Source organism: Otolemur garnettii, unplaced genomic scaffold (genome assembly GCF_000181295.1).
Source record: "Otolemur garnettii isolate 467f Iridium unplaced genomic scaffold, OtoGar3 scaffold00303, whole genome shotgun sequence".
In the NCBI taxonomy this organism is placed as follows: Eukaryota; Metazoa; Chordata; class Mammalia; order Primates; family Galagidae; genus Otolemur; species Otolemur garnettii.
The window spans coordinates 238097-259719 of NW_003852698.1; the positions used below are offsets into that span (position 1 = coordinate 238097).

Below are 21623 nucleotides of genomic sequence, written 5' to 3' on the forward strand. Positions count from 1 at the left end.
GTTGTTTGGCGGGCCCGGGCTGGGGATTTGAACCCGCCACCTTAGGTGTATGTGGCTGGTGCCTTAGCCGCTTGAGCCACAGGCGCCGAGCCAAGGAAAACATTTGTAATCAGATTCAGAACATTTTCAGAAATTTCTGAAAATTTCTTATGATAAAATATTGACAAGTATTAAATCCAAATCTTCTGTATATGGATGTCATTGTTTACTTTTATCTCTTTTAATAATACTTTTTAAAAGGCACTTGATATGCTTTGGATATTTGTCCCCTCCAAATCATACATGGAACTTTGGACCCAATATTGAATGGGGGGGCCTGTTGGGAGGTGTTTCGGTTATAAGGGCAGCTCCCTTCTGAATGGCTTGGTGCCCTCCCAGTGATAGTGAATGAGTTCTCACTTTATTGGTTCACTTGAGAGCTTGTTGTGTAAAAGCGCCTGGCACTCCCATCTCCCGCCCTGGCTCTTCTCATCCAGTGACTTGCCTGCTCCCCCTTGATCAGGAGCTTCTTTATGCCCTTAAGGAAGCAGATGCTGGCATGATGCTGCTGGTAAAGCCTGCAGAACCATGGCCTAATCAACCTCTTCTGTTTGTAAATTACACAGCCTTGGGTAATTTATAGCAGTGCAATATGGACTAACATGACTTCTCAGATTTCTTTCTATGTTTTCTCTTTCTACATTTCCTTTCTAGATATAAACTATTTGAATAGACTTTGATAATGTCTAACACAGTACCTTTAAGAATATAGAACTACTTTTTTAAAACAGAACTTGACTCGTTGCTTATTGCTTATTATTAATAATATAGATTGTATAGCTATGAAAGTCCTCTGAAATATAAGGGCAGCCCTTCATAAGACATAAATGTCATGTCAGTAAGGGATATGTTAGCCCTTTATCCTATCCTACCTAGCACTGGCATTTGTAAAGGTAACATGATACAGTGACATAAATAGTCTGTTCTTCTTAAGCTCAAAATGACCCCACAAATTCTTTCATTATTTCTAACCTGCCCCTTTCTAAAAGGATGAGGCAGTTACAGTGGTAGACTTTCAATAAAAGAGAATTAGAAAGTTAGGGGATAATGTATCATTAGATAAGATTATATAATGGATTTGATTCTGAGCTTTGTATCAAAAGCCAAAAAAAGTAGTAAGTAGACAAACAGGGTAAGATCAAAGCACCGATTTGATGAAGGATAATGTTTACTTGCTCTTATTTTCTAAAATGTGGGAAGTAGTTTCTCTTCCTCAAAAGACAATGTATTCCTCACTTTAGATTCTCAAAACAATTTCCCCAGCTTAAGTAAAGAATTCCAGACTGAATCAATTATAGTTAGGTATAGTCAGGTGCGGTTGGAAATTTTTAAAAAAAAAAAAAATTGTGTTTGGCTAGGTGCCCATAGTGCAGTGGTTATAGCGCTGGCCACATACACCCAGGCTGGCAGGTTCGAATCCAGCCCAGGCCCGCCAAACAACGAAGGCTGTAGCCAAAAAATAGCCGGGCATTGTGGCAGGCGCCTGTAGTCCCAGCTACTTGGGAGATGGAAGCAGGAGAATCGCTTGAACCCAGGAGTTAAAGGTTGCTGTGAGCTGTGATGCTATGGCACTCTACCAAGGGCAACATAGTGAGGCTCTGTCTCAAAAACGAAAAAAAAAATTGTGTTTAATTGTGTGTTAAAAATTGTGGTTAGGTCACATTTCTTTTTTCAGGAAACTTCTTTTTTTAATTTCAGATTAATGAGAAGGTACACACAACTAGGTTACAATGTTTGCATTTGTTTGGTAGTCTTTCTTGTAGTTGTGTTCTGCACCCGAGAGGTGTCTCATATATGTGCCCATTAAGTAGAAGTACACCAGTCCCCCTCCCTCCTCCCTTAATAATAAGAGGGAATATTATTAATGAATCTTGATATGAATTTTGTTCCTTAGTAATACTTACTTATATAAAAAATTGCTCTTAAGTTATAAGTCTAATAAAATTTGACCATTGCTATCACTTTCGAGAGTAGTTAGTCACTGTTACTAGGGATTCCCTACCTCCCAAATCACACAAAGTCCCAGGCTCTTATATGCCTCCTAGCATGGTCAAAAGGCCTTTTGTCTGCAGTTCACACTGGCCTCTGATAAGCTTAATGTCCCAGCCTATGTGGTGCGTTGGAGGCACACAGCTCTGCCTTTGTAACCAACTTTCCAACTTTGCCTGTGCAGCCTGGAGGCCAACCTCACTGTATAAGCATACTAGGAACCTTGCCCTCTGAGGGCCTACCACCTTCCCCTCACCCTACCCAAGGCTGCCAGCTTCTGCTACTCCTGCAAGTGGGTGTTCCCCATGTTCTCCCCAGTCTGGGAAGTTTTCCTTTCCTCCATCCTGGCAGTTGCTTCACTTTGCCATTGCTCCTACTGTCTATCCTTCACAAAGCTGTCTTAAAAAAAAAAAACACCTATAAATTGCTGAAATGCCAGAAATCTTCAAGGAAAGGCTCTTGTTAATTATTTCTATTTTAAATTTTAAGATAAAAGATTCTAGTGACTTCTTTTCTAAAATATTTATATCCATAACAGTAACCTTAAACTCCTGGACTCAAGCAGTTCTCTTGCCTCAGCCTCCCAAGTAGCTGGGGTTACAGGTGTCTAACTAACTTTTCTGTTTTTTGTGGAGGTGGGGTCTTACCATATTGCCCAGGCTGGTTGTGAACTCCTGGCCTTAAGCAATCCTCCCACTTTAGCATCCCAAAGTGCTGGGATTATAAGCATGAGCCACCATGCCCAGCTGATTTTTAAATGTTTGGCTCTTTGGGTATAAAGTCCTAAATTATAAAACAAACTAGACAAACTAAAGTCTTTTCTAAAAATAAAGTCAGTTTGCAAAGTGGACAAACTAAAATCTTTTCTAAAATAAAGACAGTTATGTGTGCACATGAATATACATTTATGTCTTTACTCCTGTAATCTGGAGCTGGACTGTTAACACAGTCATTGATGAGTAGGTCATTCAAAAGTGAGGAAGTCTGCATTCACTCTCTTCCAGGGACCCTTTCTGTTTACCCACATCTTACCAAAATCTTTTTTTGTTTTCTAACTGGCCATATACTAGACTTACTAATAGGACCTCATGAAATCAGTTTTTTATGATACGTGTCAAATATCTCCAAGACCACCCCCAGATTCAGTAATTGACTGGGACGAGTCACAGGAACTCAGCATGTGCATATGTAATTATACTCATGGCTGTGATTTAGTAGAGTGGAAGCATACGAGGTAAGATTAACACAGGGAAAAAGACAAACCTGAGATGTAACGTCCAGAGAAAACCGGGCTCATGCTTCTAAGAGAGTAACAGATGACGCACTCAGTTCTACTAGGAACAGATCACAACATATATGAACGCTCTACCAGGGACACTCACTGGATACTCCATGTCTGAGTTTTTTATTGGGGACTGGTCAGGTAGGCACCCTCTACCTAGCAGGTAACCTAATTTCAAACTCCAGGAGTAAAGCAAGTGTTCAGCATAAACTGTATTCCTTGCACAGTAGGCGCAGTGAACCACTTTTATCATTTAGGTTGGTGGAAACATTCCCAAATCCTGGTTCCAAGATTCCTGCCAGGGGCCAACATTGTAAGCAGGATGTTTTAAAAGGCCATCTCAGGCCTGATATATTAATTCCTTTCTGCATAGTATGAAGTAAAGAGAAAAAAAAGGTTCGGTAATTTTCACTTTTATTTAGTAGTAGTATTCATTTAAGCCTGTCATCCCAGTTGTTAATGCAAGCCATCTGTGAACAGTAAAACATTTTTCCCTTTTGTTGATAGTTTCTAGTGGGTATAAGCTCCATTTTTTCAAATCATTTTTTCTTCCCAAATATTGTTGCCATGGTACTTTGATGGTAATACTGTAGGAGTTTAGAAGCCTTATTTTGGGGGTACTTTATTTACCAATTTATATTGCTTTTGTGTAAGTTTAAGAGTTTTCTGGAAATAATATGATAGTTAAATTGTCATTTATATTTCTACCTGGAAGTGAGTTACAACTTGTATGCAAAATCTTTTCATTCCACATACATAACTTCAGTACTACTTTAACTGTAATATTAATATTTTAATGTCATTTATTAACATTATATTTTGGAGACTAGAAAAACTTCCTTGGGAAGTGAGCACCTCTGGCAGAGTTCACACGTGTCATAATTTGTTCCTAGCAGAATTGAGTGCATCCTCTGTTTCCACAGGATCCTAGAATTGTAAGAGTGAGCCCCTAACAAGCTGTCAGCCTGGTTCCAGTCACTGGGTGGTGCAGAGCTGAACCAGCCTAGACAGATGGTGCTACAACACTCAGGAGGGGAGCCCCACACAGCAGTGTGTGTTCCAGTGTGATTCCACTGACTGTCCACAGGGTTTGCTTTCTACCACCATCACCTGGTCTTTCACAGCAAACTGTCCAGAGAATACTTTAAAAATCTTTCAGCTGCTAAATTATCCTTCAGCTTTTTTGTTGCCAGTTTGAGCCATCCTTCTTCCTTCAGCCATTCTCAGAGAAGTTGCAGGAATAATAATTTGGCATTTTGATAAAAAACACAAGAAATGATAGCTTAGTCTTAACTGGGCTTTCTTAACCTAGGGGGTCTGTGGACTTAGATAGGAAGAAATTATACTTTATTTTCACTAACCTCTCCAAGAAATTGATAATTTTCCTGCATTTCTCTATTACAAATTAATTTTTTTAAGTATTTGGTTAAATGTATTTCAATGGAATTACTTTCTTTATAATTCTGTATATTTTATGTATGTAAAAACATCTTGAGAAGGCGTCTATAGGCTTCACCAAGATCCTGTGGCAAAAAAAAGGAAAAAAATGTTACACTATGTCACTTGGGTAACTTGGGTAACTTAGGGCAACTTGGGTAAATTTTAAAGAGAATCCTTAGAATTATGTTTTTCCTTTTTTTCCTTACTGAAAAACTGTGCTTTGTTTTGTTTTGTTTTGTTTTTCCTCACCCATGACCTATAATGTAGTTCATTTAATGTATTATTGTACTTTTAGGTTTATGTACAAGTTAATAAAGAAGCAGCAGATGATAAAACTGTAGCAAAATCAGCACGTGAGTTCTTCCACCGTCTGGAAACTGGTAACATGCAAGCACTTTCACTATGGCAAAAATTTCGGGACTTGAGCATTGAAGAGTACATTCGGATTTATAAGGTACCTGCAGCCCCTCCCTCTGCTCACCCAGGAAGTGGTGCTGCTCCTGACTAGTTCTGTGTCATAAAGCTGCTTCTTAAGCTCATGACTTAAGAATAATAGATTTGTGGTTGAATTAAAAAATGGGGCTCAAAATATTGGCTTTTGGCCTGAAAGAACTATAAAATAATTTAGAAGAAATATCAGGATACTTCATTTCCTAAGGTGATCTTGAACTCTTAGGCACAAGCAGTCTTTCCACCTCAGCCTCCAGAGTAGCTGGGACTATGGGCACACATCTCCTTACCTGGCTCATTTGGCTTTTCTTTTCTATCATTCCTTATTTTTTTCTTTTTGTTCTTTCACTTCTTTAGACTTGTGATGGGTATAAATTCATTCATTTAGTAAGCATTGGGGAAGAAAGGAGTACAACAGTGAAATCCTTGCTCTCATGGACCTTACTACATTTTAGCCTGGAGACAAAGAGCAAGCTAAACAAATTAAAAGAGAAACATTTAGAGTTCATTAATTGATGCTAGATGCTAGCTGGAGAGGCCAGGTGTGCTGTCTGTGGGTAGAATGAGCAGTTTGGGTAAAGAAACCCACATATCTGGAGTAAGCAAGCAGGTGAATGACAGTAGGAAAGAAGGTTGAAAAGTTGAAGGGTGGGTGTGACGTGCGACACTGTCCACGCAGCCTCTTCAGTGGTGGGTGTACTCTGGATTGCTGCTGTCTGGTGTGATGACTACTAGCCATGTGTGTGTACTGAGCACTCAACATGTGAATAGTGTGACTGAGGAACTAAAGTCTCAATTTTGTTTAATCTTCACTTACATAGTTGCAAGAGCCTGCTGCCTGCGATACTGGACAGCACAGTACTATTGTGAGGGCTTGATTGTTGTCCTAGGAGTTATTGGGTTTGAGTAAAGGAGTAACTTGATCTATAGTTTATTTTCCCCATCTGTGTGACAGACGGTAGAGCACCCTTAACTTTGTCTTAGGGTAAGATAATAGAAGATGTAAATAACTTTTTTTCTTTTTTTTTTCTGAATCCTATTAGCGCCTAGGAATATACTTTGATGAATATTCAGGAGAATCATTTTATCGTGAAAAATCCCAAGAAGTCTTAAAGTTGTTGGACAGTAAAGGACTCCTACTGAAAACAATGTACGATCAGGTTATTATTCTTTAGTAAAGTTATTCATTGTTCAAAATAAATACTTATGTGTTCTCTCAGTAAGGATAACAGAATGTGGTGTACAGCCCTCCTGGCATTTTTTAATAGTACTTTTTATTGTTCAAACTATTTTTCCACACGGGGTCTTTTGCTGCCATAACAAAAGCCTCTGGAGCTCTAGAGAAGGTCTTTATGTGTTCTTGACATGGGAGGGAACTGAAAGACCTGCCTAAAGTTACCAACTTGATAATGGTGTCACTGAAAAAGGGAAATAGAACTTACTCCTTCTGACTCAGTTTTACCTTTTTTTAAAAAGGGCTCATCTTTTTCAAAAAGAATGCAAGGTAATTTATGAAAGTAGATTTGACAGGCTTCTAGAAGAATAAAATGAGGAAATTGGGCAATAGAGGCAGGGAAAATAATATGAAGTCATAGATGGTATGAGTGTGTCCCTCCCTACTAGGATTGTTTCCTTACAAAGATTTTTTTCCTTTTTTAAAAAAAATGTTTAATTGATAAATGATGCCTTGTGTATATTTTCGGTGTACACTGTGGTGTTTTGACATAGTTATACATTGTGGAATTTCAATCAGGCTGATTAATATATCTATCACCTCACATACTTATCTGTGTTGAGGTATTTAAAATCTACTCTTAGCAGTCATGTGTGTAACATACATTAGTATTTTATATTTACTGTGCTATTATGGAATAGATCTCCAGAACTTACTCTCTTATTTAACTGAAACTTTGTACCCTTTAAGCAGCATCTTTCCATTCCCTGCTCCTAGTAACCACCATTCTACTCTCCACGTTATGTAGGAATTTGAGTTTTTAGATTCTACATATAAGTAAGATCATGCAGTATTTTTCTGTACATAGCTTATTTCACTGACTGTAATGTCCTCCAGGTTTGTACATGTTGCCACAAATGACAGGATTTCCTTCTTAAGACTAAAGAGTGTTCTATTATGCATATATACCACGTTGTTGTTTAACTATTTATCTGTTAGTAGATAACTTAGGTTGGTTCCATGTCTCACCGCCTATGAACAGCGCTGCAGTGAACATGCAGTGCTTATACCTCTGACACACTATTTCATTTCCTTTGAATCTATACCCAGAAGTGATATTACTGGGTCATATGGTATTTCTGTTTTTATTTATTTATTTTCTGTTGTTGTTCTCTTACTTATTTAAGAGATAGGTGTCCCAGTCTGTAGCCCAGGCTGGAATGCAGTGCCACAATCATAGCTCACTGAAGCCTAGAACTCCTGGACTTAAGCAGTCCTCCCACCTCAGCCTCCTAAGTAGCTGGGATTAGAGGCATGAGCCACTACGCTCATTGGCTATTTTTAATTTTTTGAGGACCCTCCATGCTGTTTTCCATAATGGGTATATAATTTACATTTCCACCAACAGCGTATAAGGGTTCTCCACATCCTTGCCAATGTTACCTTTTTTATTATAAAAGTCATTCTAACAGATGTAAGGAGATATCCTACAGTGGTTTTAATTTGTATTTCCCTGATACATAGTGATGTTAAGCACCTTTTTATATACCTACTGACCATTTGTATATCTTCTTTTAAGAAATGTCTTTACCAGTCTTTGGCCCATTTTTAAAGCGGATTATTTGTTTCTTTGCTATTGAATTGTTTGAGCTCCTTATATATTTTGGTTATTAATCATGCTGTATTTTTTTTGTTTTTGTTGTTTTTTGTCGTTGTTGTTTTTTGGTTATTAATCATGCAGTATTTTTGTTGTTGTTTTTGGGGGGGGTTTTGAGAGAGTCTCACAATGTCTCCCTCAGTGGAGTACCATGGCGTCACAGCTCACAGCAACTGCAAACCCTTGGGCTTAAGCGATTCTCTTGCCTCAGCCTCTCAAGTAGTTGGGACTACAGGAGCCTGCCACAATGCCCGGCAATTTTTTGTTGCGGCTGTCATTGTTGTTTAGCTGGCCCAGTCCAGGTTCTAACCCACCAGCCTCAGTGTATGTGACTGGCACCGTAACCACTGTGCTATAGGCGCCAAGTGGGATGTTAACCCCTTATCAGATGTATGTTTGAGATATTATCTCCCATACCAGAGGTAGTTACTTCACTTTGTTGATTGTTTCTTTTGCTGTGCAGAAACTTTTTAGTTTGATGCAATCCTATTTGTCTATTTTCTTTTGTTAGCTATGATCTGAAGTCCGCATTCAAGAAATATTTGTCAAGACCAATGTCACAAACCTTTTCCTTTGTGTTTTCTTCCAATAGTTTTATAGCTTCAGGACTTAGGTTTAAATCTTTAATCCATTTTGAGTTGATTTTTATATAAGTTGAGAATCCAGTTTTATTCTTCATGTGTATATCCAGTTTTCCTAGCACCATTTATTGAAGACTGTCCTTTATTCATTAGGTCTTTCAGGTACCTTTACTGAAGATCAGTTGACCATAAATGTGTGGATTGGTACTTAGGCTCTCTATTCTGTTCCATTGGTCTCTGTGTCTATTTTTGTACCAGTGTGATATAGTTTTGATTTACTATAGCTTTGTAGTAGATTTTGAGATTAGATAATGTGATGCCTCCATCTTTATACTTTTTGCTCCATACTGCCTTGGCTGTTTGGGTTTCATATGAGTTCCGGTGAAAAAACGTTGGCATTTCAATAGGGATTATATTGAATTTATACATTTATTTGGGTAGGCTGGTCATCTAATATTCTTTTAGTCATGTGCGTGGGATATCTTTCCAGTTATTTCTGTCTTAATGTTTTTCATCAGTGTTATATAGTTTTCAGTGTAAAATTTATTCCTAAGTATTGTAGTTTTTCTTGCATCATAAATACAATTGTTTTTCTTGATTTTATGTCCGGATAGTTAATTGTTAGTGGTAGAAATGCTCCTGACCTTTGTGTGTTGATTTTTTGTATAATATAGCTTTACTATGATCTTTATTAGTTCTGACAGTTTTTGATGACATCTCTAAGGTTTTCCATTTACTAGATGTTGTTGGCCTGCAAACAGGCAATTTATCTGCTTTTCCAGTTTGGATGCCTTTTAACTTTTTCTTGCTTTCTAACTTAGAGAGGAAGAAAATTTCTCCGTCAGCTAAACAGAGAAATAGCACCTGTCACAGGAGCATCTGAAATACAGAAGCAACCAGTTGCTTGAGAGAAGGGTTTGTTTTTATAGTACCAAAGCAAAATTTCTTCTGTCACCTTTATAAGAAGACATGGAGCATGTGGTTAATAGCATCTTCAGTAATGTCTTTAAGACAAATTTTCAGATTGTCGTACAGATTCCAATTTTTAATCAGGCAGGAAAGACAATGACAAAATTTTGTGGTTTTAATACTCAGGAATAATTTCTGGCATAGTAAAAAAATTAAACCAATATTGAATATTATAATAACTTGATTAGAAGAAGATTCATTTCATAGTTAAGCTGCAGATGCATATAATTTTTCAACTGAGTGTATTAAAGATTTTAGCTAAATACCTTATCCAAAGAAACAGATTTAAAAAAAGATAGGATAGGCTTGGTGCCTGTAGCTCAGGGCGCTAGCCACACACACCAGTGCTGGCAGGTTCAAACCCAGCCCAGGCCAGCTAAACAACATATGACAACTACAACAAAAAATAGCCAGGGGTTGTGGCAGGCGCCTATAGTCCCAGTTAGTTGGGAGGCGCCCAAGAGTTTGAGGTTGCTGTGAGCTGTGATGCTATGGCACTCTACCCAGGGTGACATAGTGAGACTCTGTCTCAAAAAAGAAAAAAAGATAGGATAGCTAAATATTAATTACACCGTGCCCAGTCTTCAGAGATTTTTGCTTATATTTCGTCTATTTTTTTCCCGTTGGTGGTTAAACCTTGCATTGACACTGCTTATTCCTACTTGAGTAATAAAAATTAGCTTCTGGTGTGCCAAAGATAAGGTTGTAGATGTTATACTTTTAAAAGTCTTAATTTATTATGTTACTTCAGAGTTACCTTTCTGCATATCTAGAAAAGGAACTGCGGTAGTCGATCTCTCTGGGAATGACGACCCCTCCTCCATTTGCACTGTAATGCGAAGTGACGGGACTTCTCTCTATACAACCAGGTCTGTAACTGGTGAGGGCAGACAGTGGGATGTGAGCATGACTTCAAGTTCCTAGTCAAAACAATCATTTTATCCCCATCTATTACGAAATCCTAGTTGCAGGTTCTAAATCTACTGCTTTCACAGTACAAAAAATTGAATTTCTGTTTATTGCCAGTTACAGTTCCTGGGAAGGTTGTCATCAGAAAAGTGACCCCAAAACTGTTTACAAGTAGGTAGACATTGTAGGATTCCACAGCTGAATACATTGTACTACAAACTATAAAACTGATGTACTTTATATTCAACTATAGGTATTTTACAATTGCACAATGGCTGGAAATGCATGCTAAAAGATGACCATATTAGCTCAGTGGTGTCCTCACACCGTAAAGACTGTCTTAGACACGTGCACACAATACAGACCTCTTTATGATCATGGTAGAATAGGCCAAGGGAGTAGCCATGTCACTTACATATTTTTTCATTCATCTTTATGACTGACCCTTGTGGAAGGGTGCAATCTTTGTTATGTAAGAACTAGTTTATCAAACACATTTATTTCTGGGACAAGACTAATGGGAAGATAAGGCGTAAGACAGTAGAATCCACACAAGCAAACACGACTGCAGTCAAGTACTGCTGACACGTGTCTCACAGGCCAGAGTTTTCTGTTAAGTCACAAACTACTTTTATAACATAATGATATTTTTTTGTTGCTGTTATTAACTATCATTTGTTCCAAACAACTTTAAACAACCAATCGTGACTTACTGGCTCGGCACCTGTAACACAGTGGTTACGGTGCCGGCCACATGCACCAAGGGTGGCAGGTTTGAACCCAGACCAGGCCAACTAAACAACAATGACAGCTGCAATAAAACAATAGCTGGGCATTGTGGTGGGCACCTGTAGTCCCAGCTACTTGGGAGGCTGAGGCAAGAGAATTGCTTAAGCCCAAGAATTTGAGGTTGCTGTGAGCTATGATGTCACAGCACTCTACCAAGGGTGACACAGTAAGACTCTCAAAAAAAGAAAAGAAAAAAAGACATACTGCTTCTTAGAGAATTCATCTCCTACCTTCTGTTACTTTTAACATTACCCTTTATCAGTTCCATGCAACTGGGGTTAGAAAGTGAGAAGAACCTATACTATATATAAGTACATTCAGGTGGCACCTGTGGCACAGTGAGTAGGGCACTGGCCCCATATACTGTTCACCAGCCCCAGCCAAGGTGCAACAAAAAATAGCCAGGTATTGTGGTGGGTGCCAGTAGTCCCTGCTACTTGGGAAACTGAGGCAAGAGAATCGCCTAAGCCCAAGAGCTGGAGGTTGCTGTGAGCTGTGACACCACAGCACTATCCCAAGGGCAAAAAGTACATTCTTCTTCAAGGTTAAGAAAAAAAATTAGTGGAAAACTATCTTTTTGCCAGCTAATTATTGCTAAATATATTAAATAAGCCCCTATACAGTGGTTATAAGAAATGTCCTTTGAGGGCAGCACCTGTGGCTCAATGGGTAGGGTGCCAGCCCCATGTACCAAGGGTGGCGGGTTCAAACCAAACTGCAACAAAAAATAGCCTGGCGTTGTGGTGGGTGCCTGTAGTCCCAGCTACTCCAGAGGCTAAGGCAAGAGAATCGCCAAAGCCCAGGAGTTGGAGGTTGCTATGAGTTGTTCGTAACAGCACTTTACCAAGGGTGATAAAGTGAGATTCTGTCTCTTAAAAAAAAAAAAAGAAAGAAAGAGAAATGTCCGTTGAGAATAGAGGCTCCACATCATAAAGACTATAGAACTACCCTGATATTTGGGGGGAAGGAGGCTATCCTTCCTTAGGTCTAGATTTTTCTTTCTTTTTGAGACAGTCTCAAGCTGTTGTCCTAGGTAGAATGCCATGGCGTCACAGCTCACAGCAACCTCAAACTCTTGGGCTAAGCAATTCTCTTGCCTTAGCCTCCCAAATAGGGACTACAGGTGCCTGCCACAATGCCTGACTATTTTTGTTGTTGTAGTTGTCGTTGTTTAGCTGACCTGGCCGGGTTCAACCCACCAGCCTCGGTGTATGTGGCTGGCGGCCTACCCACTGAGCTGTGGGTGCTGCCAGGTCTAGATTTTTTCAACACCTAGATTTTTCTTTGGGAAAAGCCCCATCAGAATAGAGGCTTTATGATATAAAGTCTCCATTACTATCCTGATTGGTTATCTTTTTCAGGGTATCATTGGGTCTAGAGGTCTCAGTATATTTTCCCTAACACCTATACTTTCTCTTTTTTTCCTTTGGGAAAATAACTTTTGGGCCATTTGTTGGGATGTCTGATTTTTCACTTTGCTGTAATTTTAGTGGTTTCTGCCTTTTAATGGGTTTCTCATAGAATATATCTAGGGGTGGGGGTTGTAAATAATAGAGTTCTTAAAGCAGACAAAGAGCAGTGCGGAATACTGAAAGGAGCAAAACAGGAAGCTGAAGACCTGGGCTTTTGCTCTGACTCCATGACCCTCACTCAATTCAGTGGGCTGTGATTCTCTGCTTTTTGAGTGACAGACCTGGGCAGAATGCCCTGGCTTTATTTCTGGCATTCAAATTCAGTTTCTGCAAATTTAACCTAGAACTTTTTCTAGTATTCTTCTCTTTTGTCTTTTCATCAGGTCAGAAGGTTCCTGTTTGTTTTTTTCCTGGGCTGAAACCAAAACATATAACAGGAGTGTGCCTTTGTTACATCATTTTTGTGATAATCTTCTATACCAGTGTTTCTTAATTTTTTTACTATAACTTCTCAAAGGAACCTTTTAGCCATATTTTCACTAATTGTCAACCCTCATACTATTTTAATACCATTGATATTCTGTATCTCTACATATGTTGTATGCATACTTGTGCTTTATAAATAAAGAGTAAGATTTTTTTGTCTCCATTGAGAATGCACATTCTAAAAAATAAAAAAAAAAAAAGAGAGAGAATGCACGTTCTGTATAGTGTCAGGTCCATGAGGATAAGTACGAATAACAAAAGATCTAGGAATTTTTTAATTCTTCCCAATATCATATATTACTAACCAAAAATAGCTTTTAATCATAACTTCAATATTTTCATAATCCTTGGCTAGAAATTTCAGTTTATGAAATTTCATGTGCAAACTGAGTATTTTGCATTTAATCAGAGATTAAAAAGATAAATGAAATTTTTGCCAAGGAATTTGATGGTCTTTTAAAATCCTTTAGACTTAGAAGGTACTGCTTCTAACCAACCCAAGTCTTTGAAAGTCCTTGGTAGTACTAATAGCAGAATGTCTAGAAGATACTTTTTATGTACTATGTCACCTATATTTTAAGTATGTTCTTTATAAGACTGTATTCCAAAAAAGTGACAATTAGGATTTTTTTCAGTAGAAGCTTAATCATAAAACATTTATCTATAAGACACTTTGCCCAGAGCTATTTTAGTTATTCTTACTTCTTGTTGTAGAGCTTTTATTTTATTTTTGGATTTTATTGCTTTTTCTGGTGCTTTTATTAACATTATTGCTTTTCTCAAACTTATTTTTGTTATTATTGCTTTCTATCAAAGTGTGGCATGGTATTATACAAACACAAGCAAAGGTGGGCCACCCCAGGGTGAGTGATAATTGGAGTTCTTAATTAGAAAATTCTCATCGCTATTAAATCAATAAAACAGATTATTACCCAGAGCTATTTAGTAACTCTTGAATTATGGCCATTTTTCAGAGATATTGCAGCCGCTATAGATCGAATGGACAAGTATAATTTTGATGCAATGATTTATGTGGTAAGTAATCACAATAAAGAACCAAAAGTTAGGATCCCTAACTTGTGAGAACTATACAGCGAGAAACCAGATCCTGTGTTAAAAAACTGTGGAAACATTTTGTTATACTACAGAGAAAATTCAATATTAAGTGTTTTTGAAATGGCAACCTCTATTTAAAATTTAAGTCTTAAAATAATGAAAACTTTTATTTTGCTTCTTAGTAACAAAAACTTACCCTTATAAGAAAAAAAGTTTATGAGAAGTTAATATGGGCAGCTTACTATAATGCAGTTGTTTTTAAATAACTTTTTTATTTTAAAAGAGTTTAAGAATCACAAAAAAGTATTTCATCGTACTATTCACTTAGTTTCCCCCAAAGATAATATCTTACATAATCTTAGTACTTTGTCAGTATCAAGAAGTTGACATTGGTTAGGGACCTTATTCAGACTTCACTAGTTTTATACATGTGCTTGTATGGGTGTGGATGTTTGTGTAGATACTGTTTTATGACATTTTACCCCATGTATAGATTTCGTCACAACGTTCAGAATGCAGAACGTTTCCATCACAAAATAAACTTGTTCCTGGTCAGCCAGCTAAACCCTGGCAAGCACTGCTCTGTTCTCCCTCATAACAATTTTGTCACTTTGAGAATACTATATAAATGTAATCATAAAATAAGTAGCCTTTTGTGATTGGCTTTTTTCACTTAGTATAACAAATACCTTTGAGATCCATCCACGCTATTGTGTGTTTTACTAGTTTGTTCCTTTTTGGTTTGTTTGTTTGTTTGTTTGTTTGTTTTTAAAGACAGAGGCTCACTATGTCGCCCTCAATTGAGTGCCTGTGGCATTACAGCTCACAGCAACCTCAAACTCTTGGGCTTAAGCGATTCTCTTGCCTCAGCCTCCCAAGTTTCTGAGACTAACAGGCGCCCGCCACAACACCTGGCTCTTTTTTTATTGCAGTTGTCATTGTTCTTTAGCTGGCCCAGGCCAGGTTCAAACCCACCAGCCTTGGTGTATGTGGCTGGCGCCGTAACCACTGTGCTATGGATGCTGAGCCTAGTTTGTTCCTTTCCATTGATGAGTGATGTTCTAGTTCTTCTCCCCTTTCCTTCCTTTTCTTTTCCACTAAGAAAAAAGCTAACATCAAACATCTTTTTAGAGCTTACCTTTGGTCATCTTAGAGATGAAGTTTATAAGAATTGAGAGAGAAGGAATTTTATTTTATTTATTTTTTATTGTTTGGGATTCATTGAGGGTACAAAGAACCAGGTTATACTGATTGCATTTGTTAGGTAAAGTCCCTCTTATAACTGTGTCCTCCCCCCCCCAAAGTTGTGTCACATACCAGAAACCCCCATTAGCCCTCCTCTCATCCCTCTCTTGGCTCCCCCATCCTCCCCACCCCCACCATGTACTAGGTCATCAATTGTCCTCATATCAGAATTGAACGGATTCTTGCTTCTCCGTTCTTGTGATGCTTTACTAAGAAGAATGTGTTCCACTTCCATCCCCGTTAATACAAAAGTTGTAAAGTCTCCATCTTTTTGATGGCTGAATAGTATTTCATGGTATACATATACCATAGCTTGGTAATCCATTCCTGGATTGGTGGGCATTTAGGTTGTTTCCACAATTTGGCATTTGTAAATTGAGCTGCAATAAATAGTTCTTATGATAAAATGATTTTTTTCTTCTGGGTAGATGCCCAGTAATGAGATTGCAGGATCAAATGGGAAGTCTAATTTGAGTTATTTGAGAATTCTCCATACTTTCTTCCAAAGAGGTTATATTACAGTCCCACCGGCAGTGGAAAAGTGTTCCTTTCTCTCCACATCCACACCAGCATCTGCAGCTTTGAGATTTTGTGACATGGGCTATCCTCACCAGGGTTATGTGATATCTTAGGGTGGTTTTGATTTGTATTTCTCTGATACTTAGAGACGATGAGCATTTTTTCCTGTGTTTGTTAGCCATTCTTCTATCTTCTTTAGAGAAGGTTCTATTCGTCTCTGTTGCCCAGAGATATAAAGGATTGTTGGCTTTTTTTTGTTGATTAATTTGAGTTCTCTATAGATCCTAGTTAGGAAGCTTTTGTCCAATTCATAATATGCAACTATCTTTTCCCATTCTGATGGTTATCTGTTTGCTTTGGTTATTGTCTCCTTAGCTGTACAGAAGCTTTTCAGTTTAATTAAGTCCCATTTGTTTATTTTTGTTGTTGTTGCAATTGCCACTGAAGTCTTCATAAAGTCTTTCCCCAGACTGATAACTTCAAGTATTTTCCCCACACTTTCTTCAAGGATTTTTATTGTTTCATGCCTTAGATTTAAATCTATTATCCATCTTGAATGAATTTTTGTGAGTAAAGTGCGAGTTCAGTTTCTGTTTTATACATGTTGTTATCCAGTTCTCCCAGCACCGTTTATTGAATAGGGATTCTTTCCCCCAGTGTATGTTCTTGTAAGATATTAGTTTTGGCTCTTGGTTGTCTTTTTGGTTCCAGAATTCTGTGTCTTTATTTTTGTGCCAAATCACACTGTTTTGATAACTATGGCCTTGTAGTACTGCCTAAAATCTGGTAGGCTGATGCCCCCAGCTTTGTTACTACTAAGAATTGCCTTGGCTATATAGGGTTTTTTCTGGTTCCATACAAAAGGGAGAGTTATTTTTTCCAAATCTTAAAAAGTATAATGATGGTATTTTACTAGGGATTGCATTGAATCTATAGAATGCTTTGAGAAGTATAGACATTTCGACAATGTTGATTCTTCCCAGCTATGAGCATGGCATGTTCTTCCATTTGTTAATATCCTCTGCTATTTCTTTTCTTAGGGTTTTGTAGTTTTCTTATAGAGGTCCTTCACCTCTTTTGTTAGATATATTCCTAGGTATTTCATTTCTTGGTATTTCAAGGTACTGAGAAGGGAATTATGTCCTTGATTAGCTTCTCATCTTGGCCGTTATTGGCATATACAAACGCTACTTACTGATTTGTGGACACTGACTTTATATCCTGAGGCATTACTGTTTTTTGATCAAGGGAAGGAATTTTAAATATAACCCTCAGAGAGTTGAAGTTCCTTTTTCCTCCTTAGTGGAGTGTTGCAGCTTTCATTTTCCTCACTGGTAGAGCACTGAGCCATCCTTCCAGTGGCGTTCTCTGTGTTTATTTAAAACATTGACAGTGACTTTAGTTTGTCAAAACTCAGATATGTTAATATTGTCCAACTGATTTTTGTAGATTATTTTATCACTGTTATTTTAAATACATTTTCTTCCCAAGACAGATAAAGGACAAAAAAAGCATTTTCAGCAAGTGTTCCAAATACTGAAGACCATGGGATATGACTGGGCAGAAAGGTACTGTCTGCATGGTTTCCTGTTGCCTGTTCTGTTTCAGTAAGGATTTGTGAGGTCAGCTAAACCTGAAAATGCACCTAGTGGAGTTTCTCATTCAAACTTCAGTTCTTTTTTTTTCAAAGTGTTAGTGTGGAAAAGCAGATTTATGTCTTGGTTATAGTAGTTTCAAGCTTATAAACAATAAAAAGGTGTATTTTTGTTAGATATCCACTCTCAGTGGCTTACTTTTCAAGATTCTTAGTCCTCATCTCCTTTTTCTCCTAAAAGGAACTAGTAATTTAATCATATGCTAGTGATTATCTCTGTAAGATGAACCTGTGTTTCATTTTTTTAACTTTTTAGTTCAGACTACTCTGTGAAAACGTTCTACTGTACACTTTGGTTCACAGCTCTGTCAGCTTTCAGTTTACAAAAGACCCAGTGTATTTCAGGTGCCATCATGTGCCCTTTGGAGTAGTGCAAGGGATGAAGACTCGAAGAGGCGAGGTCACTTTTCTGGAAGATGTTTTAAATGAGATTCAGTTAAGGATGCTACAGAACATGGCTTCTATTAAGAGTGAGTTCAGTTTTTATTGTTAAAAGTTATAACTTACATACCACTTCTGTACTTTGCTGGACTTTTTGGCAGTGTGATATATTATGACTATTCCTCCATTGAAGTGTCAACTAACTTTATCAAAAATAGCTTTTACTGGATGGTGCCCATAGCACAGCAGTTAGGTGCCAGCCACATACACCAACGGTGGCACGTTCAAACCCAGCCCGAGCCAACTAAATAAGTGAAACAGTAAAATAGCCGGGCGTTGTGGTGGGAGCCTATAGTCCCAATTACTTGGGAGGCTGAGGCAAGAAAATCGCTTAAGCCCAAGAGTTTGAGGTTGCTGTAAGCTGTGATGCCACAGCATTCTACCGAGGGTGACATAGTGAGACTCTGTCTCAAAAAAAAAAAAATGTTTTCACTAATTTGAGATGCCAGAAGTTTTAGACTTGCGGTTCACGAATTATTCATTTGGTAAAACCTTGGTCTTCTTTTCATGGACAGCTTTAGCATTGTTTTTTCCCTTGTCTGTATGGTTATGTGAAGTTCATATATATATATATAAATTGGATACAAGTCACAAGTCCTTATGACTTCATTTATCCTTCACTATTGGGAAACTAAGTATTTGTTATGTTTGATATCTTATAAAGGGTATTTATAAGAAAAATAAATTTGAATTTCTTCCTCTTTAATTTTAGGCAGGAAAAAATGTCTTTATCAGACGTAAATTAACCTAAATTAGGAAAGTAAATTGTCCACTGTAAAACTATTCTAGATTTTCAGCATATATTTTTCGCAGATTTTATGTCCACTTTGGTTCATGATCTGGCACGATGTGATACAGTTCAAAGATAGCTGCCTTTTTTCATTTCAGCAACTAAAGAACTTGAGAACCCCCAGGAGACTGCAGAGAAGGTTGGGCTCGCAGCACTCATTATTCAGGTCTGTTAAGATCCTACCTGTGAAACCTTTTTGTTTAATACTAGATCAATTCTTAGCACTGAAGATTTGCCCTGTCATTTTAGGACTTCAAAGGTTTACTCTTATCTGACTATCAGTTCAGCTGGGATCGTGTTTTCCAGAGTCGTGGAGATACAGGAGTCTTCCTACAATACACACACGCCCGCCTCCATAGGTACAAAGAGCTGCAGGGAAACATCTTGCTATGGGTCCTTCTCCAGGCTGAGTCATTGGCCGGTGTGATTCTAATACCAAAGGCCCTGTTTTCTGGGCTTCTCCAATACCTATTCAAATCTGGTTAAAGTACAGTGGACCTCTTTTTTAGAAAAAATATTTATTGAGCACCTCTATAAAAAAATATATTTATGTGTATTACCTTCTTTAGTCCTCAGAATAACCTACCAAAGAATATACTACTGTTGCTTCCATTGTACAGATAAACAAATTTAGGGAAAATGTAGGTATCCTCAAAGTCATACTAAGGAGCTCAGAATTGGGGATTAGGGGTAATGTTCATCACTTGCAGCTATGTGCCCTTCTTTAATCCTTTGATGTTTTTAACAGTTTGGAAGAGACTTTTGGATGTGGTTACCTGAATGACTTCAACATGGCTTGTTTACAAGAGCCACAGTCTGTTTCAATTCTCCAGCATCTTCTCAGGTATGAAGGTTTTCTGGTATCATGTCTGCTCCTGTTTCTTGAAATGGCATTCTTGCTGACCACTGGAGTCAAGAAGCCAACAGGTGCCTCCTGTCTCTGGACTTTACCCAGAAGTATACCCCAAGTCAGTTTTCTGCCTTTTGAGGGCAAACAGAGAGCATGGATGAGGCCAATTTTCGGGGTAAATCTTATCACTGCTGAATTAGCACAGATGCTTGGCTTCCTCTAGCCCACGTAAAGCCAATAAAAACATAATTTTTAGTGTTGGAAAAAAGCATCTATTCTCTCTTCCTGATAAGTGAAGGAAACTCCCTGCCTTTGTGGAACTCCCCAGAGACCACAGGTCCCTCATGTGCCTCTTGGTGTCAGTTCATAGTCTCAAATATACAAGTCCAGCTGCTGCCCCCACACAAAGCCAGAGACCACACTTTTCTACTCTTAGAAGCATTGCTGGGTAGACTGTCACTAGGTAATAAGTTTCTAGAAAGGACTTTGGTGGGTATGAACAAATCACTTTTCTTTGATTGCCATTCCATAGTCAGTGGTTCTTTTCTGGGATCAGAGTAGTTTACTCACATGTAGCTCATGTGAAGAACAATAAGCCTACCTGGTTTTCACAGCACTAGGGGTAGACTTTGTTTGCTAGTTTGTATTTTATGCCTATAAATGTGGCCAGAAGCTTTTTTACATTCAATTTAACAGCCATGATTTAAGTTTCTGCTCTGGACTAGGTCTAGGGAATATCAAGATGATTTAGAAAGTCTCTGCCATCAAGGAATTTGTAAGGAAAAAAAAGTGCCTCTGCCTTCAAATGCACAGGCTTTTTTCCCCCTATGCCTTCTACTCTTACGCATGTCCAGTCAGTCTCACATGCAGAGTTTTGTGACACTTCGTGTCTCAGCCCGTGTGACATGTGTGGTCTTCCCTGCTCCTGTCTTTCTTCTCTTAGGTTTGATGAGGTGCTTTATAGATCGTCTCTGGACCTTCAACCCAAACATATTGTCAGTTACCTTCTAACTCTAAGGTACTATATAATTTTCCTATTTTCCTATTTTGGGGGGTTTTTTTGTTTTTGTTTTTTTGGAGATAATCTCACTGTGTCACCCTGGATAGAGTGCTGTAGCATCATACCTCATAGCAACCTCAAACTCTTGGGCTCAAGTGATCCTTTCACCTCAGCCTCCTGAATAGCTGTCCCTGGACTTTTTTTATAGAGACGGGGTCTTACCCTTGCTTAGGTTGGTCTCGAACTCCTGAGCTCAAGCAATCCACCTGCCTTGGCCTTCTGGAGTGTTGGGATTACAGGTGTGAGGCACCATACCCGGCTAGAGTTGTATGATCAGTTTCAAGACAACTTTTTTTTGAGACAGGGTCTCACTTTGTCACCCAGGCTGCAGTAAAGTGGCCCAGTCATAGCTCACTGAAGCCTTGAACTCTTGGGGTCAAGCAATTCACCTGCCTCGGCCTCCCAGGTTTACAAGTGTTAATGACATTTGAAGCCTTCTGATCTGACAAAGAACTTTTCTATCATCTAAAGTTTTCCTATAGGCTCGGCACCTGTGGCTCAAGCAGCTAAGGCGCCAGCCATATACACCTGAGCTGGAGGGTTCAAATCCAGCCTGGGCCTGCCAAACAACGATGGCTGCAACCAAAAAATAGCCAGGTGTTGTGGCAAGTGCCTGAAGTCCCAGCTACTTGGGAGGCTGAGGCAGGAGACTTGCTTGAGCCCAGGAGTTGGAGGTTGCTGTGAGCTGTGATGCCACAGCATTCTACCGAGGGTGACATAGTGAGACTCTGTCTCAAAAAAAAAAAAATGTTTTCACTAATTTGAGATGCCAGAAGTTTTAGACTTGCGGTTCACGAATTATTCATTTGGTAAAACCTTGGTCTTCTTTTC

The 21623-nt window shown here is 38.5% G+C and overlaps 1 protein-coding gene across 6 annotated transcripts in view; it reads left to right on the forward strand.

Annotated features, from left to right (window-relative positions):
* The window catches only part of RARS2 (arginyl-tRNA synthetase 2, mitochondrial), a 77388-nt gene that overhangs the window by 53083 nt on the left and 2682 nt on the right, over positions 1-21623 (forward strand). For 3 of the 6 annotated variants that reach the window (XM_023508984.1, XM_023508986.1, XM_023508987.1), the window contains 9 exons: positions 5046-5204; positions 6244-6350; positions 10355-10450; positions 14152-14212; positions 17489-17565; positions 17997-18121; positions 18981-19048; positions 19132-19241; positions 19631-20661. In XM_023508984.1, coding sequence (XP_023364752.1) covers positions 5046-5204; positions 6244-6350; positions 10355-10450; positions 14152-14212; positions 17489-17565; positions 17997-18121; positions 18981-19048; positions 19132-19241; positions 19631-19955 — 1128 coding nt within the window. In that variant the 3' untranslated portion in view covers positions 19956-20661. The other 3 variants (XM_012813800.2, XM_023508988.1, XM_023508985.1) reach the window with 2 other exon arrangements.